At 35.5% G+C, this 12,865-nt stretch overlaps 1 protein-coding gene across 5 annotated transcripts; it reads right to left on the bottom strand.

Annotated features, from left to right (window-relative positions):
• Positions 1–211: 211 nt before the first annotated feature.
• Positions 212–12,310, bottom strand: LOC140879508 (vacuolar protein sorting-associated protein 35B-like). 5 transcript variants are annotated; one of them, XM_073283247.1, is made up of 22 exons: positions 12,147–12,309; positions 11,962–12,058; positions 11,730–11,853; positions 9,677–9,862; positions 8,713–8,800; positions 8,463–8,519; positions 8,277–8,366; positions 8,061–8,183; positions 7,569–7,643; positions 7,442–7,501; positions 5,803–5,919; positions 5,406–5,645; positions 5,267–5,332; positions 5,060–5,149; positions 4,284–4,373; positions 4,033–4,122; positions 3,668–3,736; positions 2,861–2,941; positions 2,650–2,757; positions 2,461–2,564; positions 888–1,001; positions 212–795 (listed from the first exon to the last, which is right to left on the bottom strand). In XM_073283247.1, the coding sequence occupies exons 1-22, from the start codon at positions 12,237–12,239 to the stop codon at positions 585–587; spliced, it is 2,373 nt and encodes a 790-aa protein (XP_073139348.1). In that variant the 5' UTR covers positions 12,240–12,309; the 3' UTR covers positions 212–584. The 5 variants fall into 5 exon arrangements, 4 of the variants coding, with proteins under 4 accessions (XP_073139348.1, XP_073139349.1, XP_073139351.1 ...); XM_073283248.1 differs by lacking the exon at positions 12,147–12,309 and having other exon boundaries at positions 11,933–12,057; XR_012149445.1 differs by lacking the exon at positions 212–795 and having other exon boundaries at positions 2,461–2,557; positions 12,147–12,310.
• Positions 12,311–12,865: the final 555 nt, after the last annotated feature.

The following is a 12,865-nucleotide window of genomic DNA, read 5'->3' as shown; positions in this document are numbered from 1 at the left end:
AAACTTTAAAATGTTATGATATTTAATAAGTTTTTTAGATTTTATTTAACACAAACTTAATTTTTCATGCAATAAATATTTTTTTTTTATAAAAAGGAATATAGGGGCTAAAAAAGGGATATTTTGGAGATTTTAAAAATTACACCAAGATATTATTTTCTCAAGTCAAGTAGTATAGATTATATTACAGTGTCAATGGGAGTATCAAGTATGGATGAAATAACCTGGAGATGATTCCAAAAGTGATTGCACTTGGCTGGAAACCATGCTCGATTGAATAGCAGAACATAATGTTTATATCTCATGCACAAGTTATAGACAAGCGGAATTTGAAAGAAACTTATTGCTAATTTAGTAACAGCAGAACATGATGTTATTTCTTATGCACAGGTATAAAGAATAAAACCACCTCACTACCACGACGACGGAGTTTCCGAAAATGGCAAATACACAAGGTCGAGCGAGAGAGATATGCATGAATAACTCAGGGTACGCATACCAAATGCAGAAGCCGTCAATTCATACCTCCTCGCGTAATAACTGGACCCAACTTCACGACAGACCCACGTTGCAGGAGGCGTTCTTTAAGTCGTTATTGGGCTGTATTTCTCGCCCATGACGCCTCCTTTTTGTTTTTGGAATTGAATGTAACGCAATGTGCTCGCGAAAAAATTATCAGAAGTTCGATTCGGAGTCGTGCTGTCACTCTGCATCTCAGTCTTGATCAACTCTACAAGGCTCTGAATGAGACCACCAGTTATATGAGGGTTTCCCTTTTCGAAAAAATATAGGTACCTGAAGAATGTTCATTAAAAAGAAAATGAGGGGATGCAAATAGAACTAAAATTAAATTTCGACCGCAGCTAAAAATAATCCATTCAACTAACTTGTTGAGTATTTCAACGAAGAGCGTCACAGGTCCACTGCTACCCCTTGTAACATTTGCCATCTGTTGAGCAGCGTTTGCTATCCGAAGAGATCGCTTTAAGCAAAGCAAAACCCTATAAACAAAGGAACATGAGCCTTTTCATGTCATCTCAAAAGCGAACTGAAACAATGTAATTGTCCAGACACACGAGACTTTTGCCCAATAATGAGCTATTAGTCTATTACCAAATGAGTATTAACATTCAGGATTGCCAAATTTTTCGGCTAAATATCACTTTGTCCCCTCACAACAGGGTACGACATTTCTGGTGGTTTATTTTGTTCGTGATGAATTTTGGTTCTACAATTAATTATTAGGTATCGTGTGATAAGTAGGATAAAACATTAATTTATTATTCATCATTGCTTTATCCAATACTCGACTCAAGTTCTACAAATGATCAGTGTCATTCACCATTATCTTATCCAAGTATATTGATTTATCAATCCATATATTATGCATCCTTCATCATCACATCCACGAACAATCCATGTCTCATTATTTAATTTTAGTCCTTTTCCCATCACTCTAGTCTTCCATTGAAATTTTCCAAGTTAGGATATTTTGGCAGAAATTACACTAAATTGATTGTGGTAATACAATTAAGAGCAAAAATTGATGTATCTTAGTGTCGAAACTTACAGCAAAAATGACACTGATAAATTAAAGAGTATCTAAAATTTTTTTGATTCATTGACAAAATTTCGATTTTAATCTTGCAACTATTATTTGACAATCAATTTTAACCAAGGTTGGTTGTTGCAGAATAGATTACAGTACTGAATGTTTATTGCATAAGTACTAAATGGGTTAGAGGATTGGTTTGAGGGTAATGGCGGTTTGAGGAAGGCGTATGGTTTCTTTTCGGAGAATCGGGGTGTTTGGCCATGGAAACCTCTAGTTTGGAAGTCGTATATTCTTCCAAAACATAGAGTTATACTTTGGCTTTTTGCTCACGGAAAATTACTTACCCGTGATAGAATTGGATTTGTGGAAGATCAGAGTTGTGGACTTTGTAAGGATTGTGATGAGTCTATTGGACACTTGTTCTTTCAGTGCCGTGTGTCATACCGTGCTTGGGATCGCATCAAAGATTGGCTTCACATGAAGAAGGGTATGAGATCACCTACTACGATTTTGAAAGCATTTCGAGGAGTCTATAGGGGTGCGGGTGCCATGACCCGCTTGAGAGTGATGGGTTTGGCGGCTTGCATATACCAAGTAGGGAGTGCACGTAATAGAGCATGCTTTGAAGATGAAACTTCGGACGTTGAAGACATGGTTTGGCGCATTAAGACTTTGGTTTTACGTTGTATGTACTTGAACTATGATGTTGTGCCTTCATGGCTTTGTTAGCTTGCGTATCAGTTTATTGTAATCACCCGGGGATGCCCGGTGTAGTTGTACTTGTACCCATTTACCTTTAATGAATTCTTCATTCATTGAAAAAAAAAAAAAAACATGACAACTAATGTCATTTTGGGAGATGACTAAATGAAGCATTAGAAAAATAAAAAAGAGAGACAGTATACCTTTCTCCATCTTTGATGCCATCCTGATCATCAAACCAGAACAGATGCGAACAAGCATAAACCGCTCTACATTGATCAGGCTTCTTTAAAAGTTTGGCTGAATACTAGAAGAAAGAAGCAAATCAGGTGAGGAAGCAAAGAAAACAGGCCATGCGGAACAAGCTGCACACAAGACAATGATAAACTTACCCCAGTAGCCTTATGTGTCATCGTGTCTCTGTTTTCAACACCAAATACATTCATTCTCTGAAGTGTCCCAATTATTAGGTGTATAGCAGTTACCTGGGCTTTAGAATCCTGAAAATGATGGAAAAAGGTCACAGTTACTGCTCTAAGTTGCAGACAAAATTCTGGTATAATATGAATTAACTCGAGAATATGAGTTATGTTTTATAAATACCGCGATTTCTTCCTCGTATAGTACAAAAGCTTGCGTGAAAAAGTCATAAGCCACGGGTTCAAGATCGCAGTCATTAGCTGCCTGTAGAAAAAATTTCCAAACGTTTGCAATCAAAGAGAAATCAATTCTGTAGGTAAGCATGAGACCTTGGAAAAAGATCGACGATCGGGACAAAGCGACACTACGTAAATTTCAAATGATCGAAGCCAAACTGGAAGATGTGGCTGAAAATCGAGAGTTTATGGAGGAGATGCGAACCTTGATTCAACAAGTCATGAAAATGGGAGGGGAACAGGTAGAAGGAGGAGTCCAGGCGAGGAGGGAGTTGATAAGCATTCTAGAACCCAAAATTTTAATCAGAAAATTGCAGTGGGATGGTGTACAGGCAATCGATTCTCGATGGCCAGCACAAATCAGTGACTGATCGGGGATGGGTTCAAGGAGGGGGGGGGGCCTGTTGGTAGGAAAATCTATCTTATGTATCATTATTCCAACTTATTTATTGCAACTATCACAACTTAGGCTCGTCCTCTCGAACTTCACTACGTTACAAATTTCAAGTGCATGATGTGACTGGCATCGCTTTGATGCTAAACACAATATAATAATAGTTCAATTAACAACCCATGTTCCTAATAGATCTCTTACAACTTTTTGCCAATTTCTAAGGGTTTTTTTAGTTGTTTCTAAGGGTTACTTAGTAGTTGAATAGTGATGCATTTTAATTCATACGCTCCAGGAAAAATGTCCTCCCGCAATTTTATTCCACTTAAGAGGTAAGAAACAGTCCTAAATATTTTTTTTTACCTCAGCACATTGTAAGCACAGCCTCAACGCCAATTCAGGTGATGGAACAACTGAAAGTGCCTCAATGACCTGTTGCAACAACACATATTTGTCCAATCAGCGAGTATCAGATAACATTTTAACCAAAGATTTAACATACACTTCGATAGTGAAAAGATAAATGGAAGCATCGTCTGAAATAGTAGCCATTAATCCGTAGCAGATTGCCAATTCACCGGAGGGTGATGCACAGATTAAAAAATATCTAGTTCAGTTTTGCCTCACCTAAATAAGCACATAATTTCAAATTGCTCCAAGCGATTGAAAATTGAGCGATTTGAAATTAGGAACAAGTGGTCTAATTTCAAGGTTGAAAATTTTGTTACCTGATTCAACAGCTGAAAAATTTTCTTTGGAGTAGCTGGAACTTCTTCTCCAGCTACATCCCCATCTTGCCCATGCAATCTTCTAACCAACTACAACAGGAAAACACTGGTCAAGCTTGAGAAATTCATTCTCAACCATCACAGTGAACTCAAACCATATTTTAATGTATTATTGCAGTTTCTGCTACCTGCTAACTTCAATTTTTTTTAACAACACAAGTATATGCAGTTGTACTTGTGATACGTCATACCTTGAGGGCAGAAAAAACAAGAGGTGGGATGGTGAAAGGCAAGCGTTTGGGACCTCCAACAGATATATATTTCCACACAGTATAGATTATCTGATAAAGTAGAAAATGAATGTTGACAATTATAACATGATCTTTATGAATACAACACCGCAATATCATGGAAGTAAATAAATAGCCCCAGGGATAATGAAAAAGCTCCACTAATAACATCACAACAAATACAAAAATCAATGCAAAACAATTACAGTGGTGACATTTATATAATCACAATCTCACGAGAGAATACATCAGAAGGGACGGAAGCCAAAGAACATCACTTTTACAGATATGCAGACGATCCAGCAAACACTAACAGTATATGCTGTACAATTATTGTGAGAACTAATGATCCATGTTCTGAAGTCTTTGCATTAAAGAGCTTGAAAGTCAAATATGCTGAATTTTATGCTTTTAGATGGTTCCTCAGATACACATCTGTACCGATGAAAGAAAGTTACAAGTCAGAATCTTCAGATATCTTGATGGACCAATCGAGGTGTGGTACTCACTTGGTGTGGCTATAACAGATACTTGTAATATCAGTCAGAAAGCAAGGACAAAAGCAGCTATTCATACAAGACTGCATTCGTATTTAATGCAAACCAGGAAAAACTAACAGATGCAGAATTCGATACCCTAGAGCCACTGAAACGTTGCAGATTAATGAATCAATTAGCACAATTGCTAAAAAAATTCCACCTAAGAGAGAAAAATCTTTTCACCAAAAGACAGATCACCTTTAACATCTCTTCTGGGTCATCATTATACAACACGTGCATAAGTCCAGCAACAGAGTTTTGCTCCTCGTTGAAATCCTCTTCATCAAGCTGTTGACCGAAATATATGACCCACAGAAGAAATTAACACAACAACCAAGAACAAACAGATATATTAAGCAACGGATTCACCAAAATTATTAAACTACAAAGCAATTTTCCACGAACCTCATCTGTTGCCATTCCATCTAAATCTTTTATAAGCCCTTTAATCAGTTCAAATAGAACCTCAACCTGCGAATTACATTTGAGTAATGTGGTGGTGGATCAAAATGAAGAATAATACACAGTTCAAAGAGTAACCCACCTTGTCAGAACTTGAGACAGAAGTCTTATTTTTCATAATGCTTCTGATAATAACCATTGCCATAACTTTATTTGTTCCAGCATCAAGGTGATCCATGACATGGGGATAATTTGATAGAGTAAGAGCAGTGACGGTATCATTGTATTTATCTAGTGGAGCACTCAGAAGCATAACAACTTGTTTTGTCGCTCTGCTATCTTCAAGCTTTGGTTTCCCGGATAATTTCTTGACACACGCTCCCTGTGAAGGATCAGCATGCCAGAGACGATCAGTGTTATAAGCTCCATATTCCGTAATTCGATTAAATAATGTATGAAATCCCAGAATTAAGAGTTCATGTGTTTCTGCTAAGATGAAATCTATATGAATTTTGGCAGTACTGAGAAAAGTAACATACCAGCACTTGATCCACATAATCCAATCGATCGGGATGTACCCGAAGAGTGAAAGTCAGAAGGGAGACATATAAAGAAATTGCACCAACTATTGGCATGTCAATCTGTGTTTCGATGACCTGCATGGAGAACCTATCTACGTTTCAAAAATTTTAATAAGAATAACCATACGTCATTTCACACATAAACACTTAATGTCCACATCAATAAATGAGAAACAGCAAGAAACACATAATAACCATTTGTAATCTAGGGGTGAGCTTGAAATGGAGGCTTAAGAATGGTTTGACTTTCCCCAGTTTGCTAGGAAGTATATGGCAAAGGGATGGGGAGGAGCAAGGCTGTACGCATACTATAATTTGATTTCTTCTCTGTTTTTCACTTTCACGAGTTATCCTTGGGAGGAAATTTGTAAATTCAAGTTAAAAAGTGTCTCCTCACCTAAAAATTTTATTTATACAAAACAAGGTGAACGATACTCTTTTCCTTCCCCTCCATGGTATCAAAGAACTGAAATTGTTAAATTTTTTTCCCTAGATGGAAGAATTAAGTCCTTGTCTTTGCCCCTCCCACCATCACACTTTCATGATACAAAATTACCATTTTTGCCTCAATTGCAAGGAACTAAACATATTGTGACAAATGGAGATAGGATCAGATATAAGTGTACAAATTGGCTGTTGAGGAAAGAAATTATATACATTTCAAGTATCAGGTTCGACAGATTAGGACAATCCTTCTGTTTTAAGCTTCAGTACTTCGGAATTGCATATGTTAACGTCAGTCTATCATGCATGTGCCATAACTACTCTTCTGGTCATCAAGACCGTGAAATTTGGTTTTATCTCAAAACAATTTAAGTTGTGCCTCTACGCAATGATTTTTGTATCAATGAGAGCAGAAACAATAACGTTATATGATAGGTCAGATCTCAACCTCCCTGGAACATATTTCACTAATACCCCCTAAATGACGTTTAAAAATTACTTCAACAAAAACAAAGTTATAAACCATCTTCAAATTCAAAAGCATCAACTGACAGAAATCATGTTCCTGTATGTTGGATAGCTAGGCAATGCAAAATCTTACATCATTTTTCATGTACAATATGAAGCTTCATAATTTTCCACTTCCTTTAAACAAAGAACCATAATACTCGTAAATGCAAATTGTAAATGGTAAGAGTCAAGTCTATAACGCTTACAATAAATATGAACATACAAGTATCCGAGAACATCTAAATCCAAATCTAACCAAATCCAAATCTAACCGCCAATAGAGCATTCCTTGGCTATATAATGGAGGAAGGACATACTTTTCCTGATTTTTAAGCTTTATTAAGCAATACTGAAGAGACCAAACCTTGTTAAGTCATTTAAGGAATGAAAAATATGAAAATAGGTGTGTCCACGCATCAGAGCACCTTAAGTTACTCTGTCAAATAGCTCAACTTATGCCCCTCAGGACTTCACTATACTAAATTCATAAGCTAAAGAAGATTTATCATCACTTTATTATCAAATCAGGGACATTGCAAGCCATCTTTTTATTATTTTTGCAATAAATACACTAAATTCATGTCCCTTTTCTAGCCTACCACATATTTTCTGGAACTCATTCAAATATAGAAATCATATTTACCTTTCCAATGGCACTGCTCAGCTTGGAAAATGCTTCAACTTGCAAAAACTCTGGTAATATCTACAGAGGGAAAAGTGTTCAATCAACAGAATATGCGGGAGTCATTAAAACTACGTAAAACACTCACTTCAGGACTTGAAGCGGCATAGGTTGACAATCTATCCATCAATTGTGACAAAACTGTTTTGATGTCAACCACCGGCTGAGAATCAAGTTCAAGATGCAAAAAGGTTACATTGGAGTCAAGAAAATGTATGAGTGAAACAAAAGGCATAAATATAATAACAAAATAGTCATTTCAAATAATTTATGCCACGGAATCAAAAAAACTGTGGGTGCAAGAGGGCAGTGCCTTGAAGATGAGAAAGACAAACCCAATCCAGGGAAACAACAGTTGGATTGAAACTAAAGTCCTGAAAAACTTAAAAACAATATTCACGATAATAGATTTCAGCCATGACATACTTATTCCCCACCATGAAAAAATGGTTTTCTATAATGTTTTCTTTCTGGAACTACCTGAAGGCCTAAGAGGAGGGCACCTTTCCTAGGTTCAGCTCTGGATGAAAGAAAAAACTAACTAAAAGGAAATATATCCGTTGCTAAATTTTCTACTGACCTGAAGTTGGGAGCAGGCACCTAATAATGTCTCAAGGGTCTGCAAATGGTACTCGTCTGGAAAGACCTGAATTATGCAATCCATCAAATAATACTGGGCAAGTTCATCCTTACAATTAACCACCTGTCAGAAAAATGTAGAATACGTGTATTATAAGAAAGTGGCTAAAATTTCTTAATATCTCAAAATCACCAAAATTGAAAGAAACTTATTTACCTGCTCCAACACTCTCGGAAGAACATTGTCCTTATATATTTCGAGGTCAACACCCTCTATCTGACTGAGAACATGTAAATTTTTCCCAACCTAGAACATATGAAAGACAGTTGGACTGCATCTTCAGAAGCTAAAGCGGTGGAGATATGAATATGGTAAGCAACTGCATAGGAACATTGCCCTTACAAGATCACGTAGTTCGTTCCTTTCCTTTTCAAGCTTCTCTTTCTCCCTTAGAGGTCCCTGCAAAACCAGTAAAGAAGGCAGAATTCAAGATCACCTCAGAAAATTATGCATCTCAAATTCTCAATCATGATCGCGTCATCGAGCATAAAAAATACTCCTGTGATTTATTTCAACCTTGTGGCACCCAGCTCTTGTATGCCATGCATATCAAAACTAGGAACATAACAAGAACCGAAAGAGTTTCACAGACCTGATGCTGCATCCGTACCCAAAGCTTATTCATCTCGGTGAAATTTTGAAGTACAAATTCTACAGCATCCATGACAGTGTCGCCTTCACTACAATAAAGAGTTTTCACGGAATTACTATGAGAAATATTAGAAAAATATTTTACATGAAAATGAGCATCTTAAGACCATCTTCAACCCATACTCTATTCCAGTGCAACACTAACTTAAAAATTGCACAATTTTTCCACCAAAAACAAAACTCATCTTAAGCCCATCAACTCTTTAAAGAACATTTTTGGAATACTTTGTTTACAACAATTAAATTATTTCACAAATAAATTATACATTGAAATACACATATATTAAATTGTAATTTTAATAATTTATATAATTAATCTAAGTAAATGTCTAATTAATTTTAAAATATATAATAACATTATCATATTTATTCACAAACTTGTCAAATCAATCTGAAAATTAATTTTAAACTATTAACTCAATTTTGTAACTCTTATCTACATTTTAAAAAATGAAAAAGGAAACAACAAAAAAGAAGTATAGCGCAGTTATAACACCTATGTCCAACTACCTTGATCAAGCTTATAACTCAAAGGAACATAATAATAATAATAATAATAATAATAATAATAATAATAAAATAAATAATTAATTAATTAATTAAGGACAATAATAATAATAAACGTACAAAACTAATGAGTTCAATGCAAACAGAGAAGCAATTGAACTAGCTTATATTATCATTTAGCGACTAACAAGATGAACTTAAAAAAAGCAACTTTTGAATAATATTTACGATAGTAAAGCAAGATCCCATGAACTAATACAGAACTATTATATAGTCAGACTCATGAACAGAAGTTGCTCTCGTTGATCCCGTGAGCTTTATGAACAAAGAGACTGCATCTTTGTCTTAACCATAAATAGAGTGCAATATTGCAAAATGAAAATGACTAGTTTTCTTACCCTTCATACTCTGAACCGATATCTGGCAACTTGTCTCTGCTAACTTGAGCAAGATAACTCCTCAAAAAGAGCCCACGTATTGGATGTTGAACTCCACGACACATCTCAACAAGATCCTTCAAAACATGCTTAGCAGGAGCCTGTTTTGACTTTATGTAAATGGATCCAACTGTACACAAGAGATACCTAATATATTGACGAATCAAACATGAGCAACAAAAGTACCAATAATTTTGATAATAACGCTAAATATGACAAACAAACATATACATTCAGTAAAGAATATATTTAGTATAAAACAAGCCTATCACCTTTTCAACTATTACCTTTCAAATGAATGAGTTAGAATGAAAAACTTTCCCCTTCGTTGAATTATTTGGGTAAGTTGTTTTGGTTCACAAAAAACAACTAAACATAACCATCTCCAAGCATAATAATTACCTCCAATTCCACTTTTCAATAAAATTTTTTTTTTTATAAGAAACGATAATATATTATATATGTGAGAAATAATTACAAAAGGCGAAAAAGAGATCCGCGACCGACAAAACAAAAGACCGACTCCCTAATCAAATCAACAGTAACAAAAGCCCAATCTCTTAATAAATCCGAGATTGAAACATTCTTAAACTCTTTATGTGATCCACTCCAAGTAGCAAGTCTAATATTGATCTTTTCCAACACTCTTCTGGTGACTCTTCAATATTTTCGAACATTCTTCCATTCCTCTCCAACAACACCGTCCAACATCCAAAAAATTATCCCCTTCTTGCCAAGAAGATGTCCAAGATCTGTGGCGAATAAATCCTGTGTGGATCTTGGTGTTACCCAGACTAATCATCTCCAACAAAGCTCTAGCCCACTAACCGCTCATGAAAGGACAATGTGTTAACATGTGATCCTGAGTTTCCCTATCTTTTCGACATAGCACACACCAATTTGGGCTCAAAGGCCAAAGCACACGAAGGTCATCGCCTCTGCATCATATCCGAAGTCGGAAATTTACCTAGCACTGCTGATCACGAGAAAACTTGAGTCTTTGTTGGGACCGGAACTTTCCAAATAGCATTCATAAAAGAAAGCACGGGAACTTTGGCTTTGTTTGCATGTTATATTAGATCTCGTAACAATCTATTTTAAAATTTCAAAGTGACTTTGGCTTTGTTTGCTTATGTATTGGGAACAATATTCATCCACAGAAATACATTTGGAAGGTTTCTTCCTTTTCTGTTTCTATTCAAATTGTACTCGAGAGCATAGACATATATATCCTTATACTCGTATACGCAAATTATATGCTTAAATAAATATATTTACATTTATATATGTGTTGTATGAATTTTTAAAATAGGACTGACAAGTGTATGATACCATATGTAAACATACACATTTGTTAGCGCGCATACATGTGACACAAATATAAACATGCACTTACTTACATACACAAACAAAAATATATGAGTGTGCAAGTATATGAACGGTGAAAATGAATTAGAGGGGGAAAAAAAAAAGCTGCATTAATTTAACTTACAGCTATCAGCTTGCTTCCACAAAATTTAACTGATATAAGTGTGTTGCATGGCAAAAAGTGCGGAAATAGAATCTAAATCCAGCATAAAACATTCCATCTGTGGTGTGGATCGTATGATATCAAATCAAGAGCCCGTTTGGAAACAAAAGTTATTGGCTTAAAAAATCACTTAAATAAGTTCAGCTTTTTAAAGTGCTTTTATTAAAAAAAAACAGAAGTGATTTTAGTGTTTGGATAAATATTAAAAAAATGTTTTTTTAATTAAAAACATAAGCAGAAGTCAAAAAACCAAAATTTCTGGCTTTTAAAAAAGCACTTATTTGAACTTAAATAAGTTTTTTTTTAAAACGTCTATTGTACCGTAACTTTTTAAGAAAAGCACTTTTTTTAAAAAAATAATTGTTTTTCAAAATGTACTGTTCCCAATCGGGAACAAGATTGGGAACAAAGCAGAATAAAAATGACAAAAACAGAACATTTAAGGAACCCAGCAAAGTGGATCACATTTTGATCAGAACTTACAGCCTGGGTAAAATGTTCCCAGCGTGCTGAACTAGTTCATAAAGGTCAACCACTGAACAACCATGCCGATCTTCGTCCTTGAAGAACATTTCCAGCCTCCTCAACTCATCAAAAGCTCGCATATCTAAAACATAAATACCAAATTAATTCCCAAAAATGAACACGTATGACATTAATCCACCAAATGTACAAACAGATTTCACTGCACTAAAGACAGATCCAGGAAGTATACAAAGCTCGTAATATTTGTGAGGCGAGAGTTTCGACGTTCGTAGCTCCGACAACAATTGCGCGGCGAATTTCAACGCATCTCTGAGGTTATTCGAGTCCTTTAATTATTTTAAAAAAAAATCATCACGAATCAAGATTTACTGCAGCAGGAGAAATTAGGACCCTAATTTTTTGGCTAAGCTGTACCAGAGCTCGATGCAAATAGAAGGCGTTATGCTGAATTCCGGCGATGCCTTCTGCCAGCCATTTTTCCTCGTCGTCGATTCCGTTTAACATCATTTTTGCTCTCCCAATTCTCAACTGACTCCAGTTGGAACAGTGAAATAATATGACACCTATGCAGATAGTAACATTAGGGCCCGTTTGGTAGGTGTGATAGGATAAGTAAAGGACATGATATGTGGTGGATTATGAAGCCAAGTTGTATAGATAATTATATATGATGATAAAAATTAAATATGTTTGATAGGTTTTTTATTTGATGGATAAAAAAGTGTGTATGTTATGAAATGACAAAAATACCCCTGCCTTCAATTAAAAAATATAACGTGAAATACCTTCTTCCTACTTTCAGATCTCTATCCTCATTCGTATGCTGTAGCTTCTTCCTTGTGCTGGTCTAGGTGAAATCGTTGATCCGAGAGAGGTAATACGTTTCTTGTAACTAATTATTTTCTTTGTCAGATCTGATATGGGTTCCCTCCTTCACTTTTTGTTAATTTGCTGGAACCAATTACAGTATTTTGGTAATGTAATCTTCAAATTCTTGAATTGATTTTTCGTTTACTCTTCAGCCCTTCAACTTCAGAATACAAGTGTCGTTCAAATTTCGTTGTCCGACGCGAAGTGAAATTTCCATTTCGAAGGCGCACGATAGGTTTCACACTCCGTTATGGTGAAGTATT

This window comes from Henckelia pumila, chromosome 2 (genome assembly GCF_033568475.1).
Source record: "Henckelia pumila isolate YLH828 chromosome 2, ASM3356847v2, whole genome shotgun sequence".
Lineage (NCBI taxonomy): Eukaryota > Viridiplantae > Streptophyta > Magnoliopsida > Lamiales > Gesneriaceae > Henckelia > Henckelia pumila.
The sequence above is the reverse complement of the archived record's forward strand: the minus strand, read 5'-3'. Positions and strand labels throughout refer to the sequence as shown.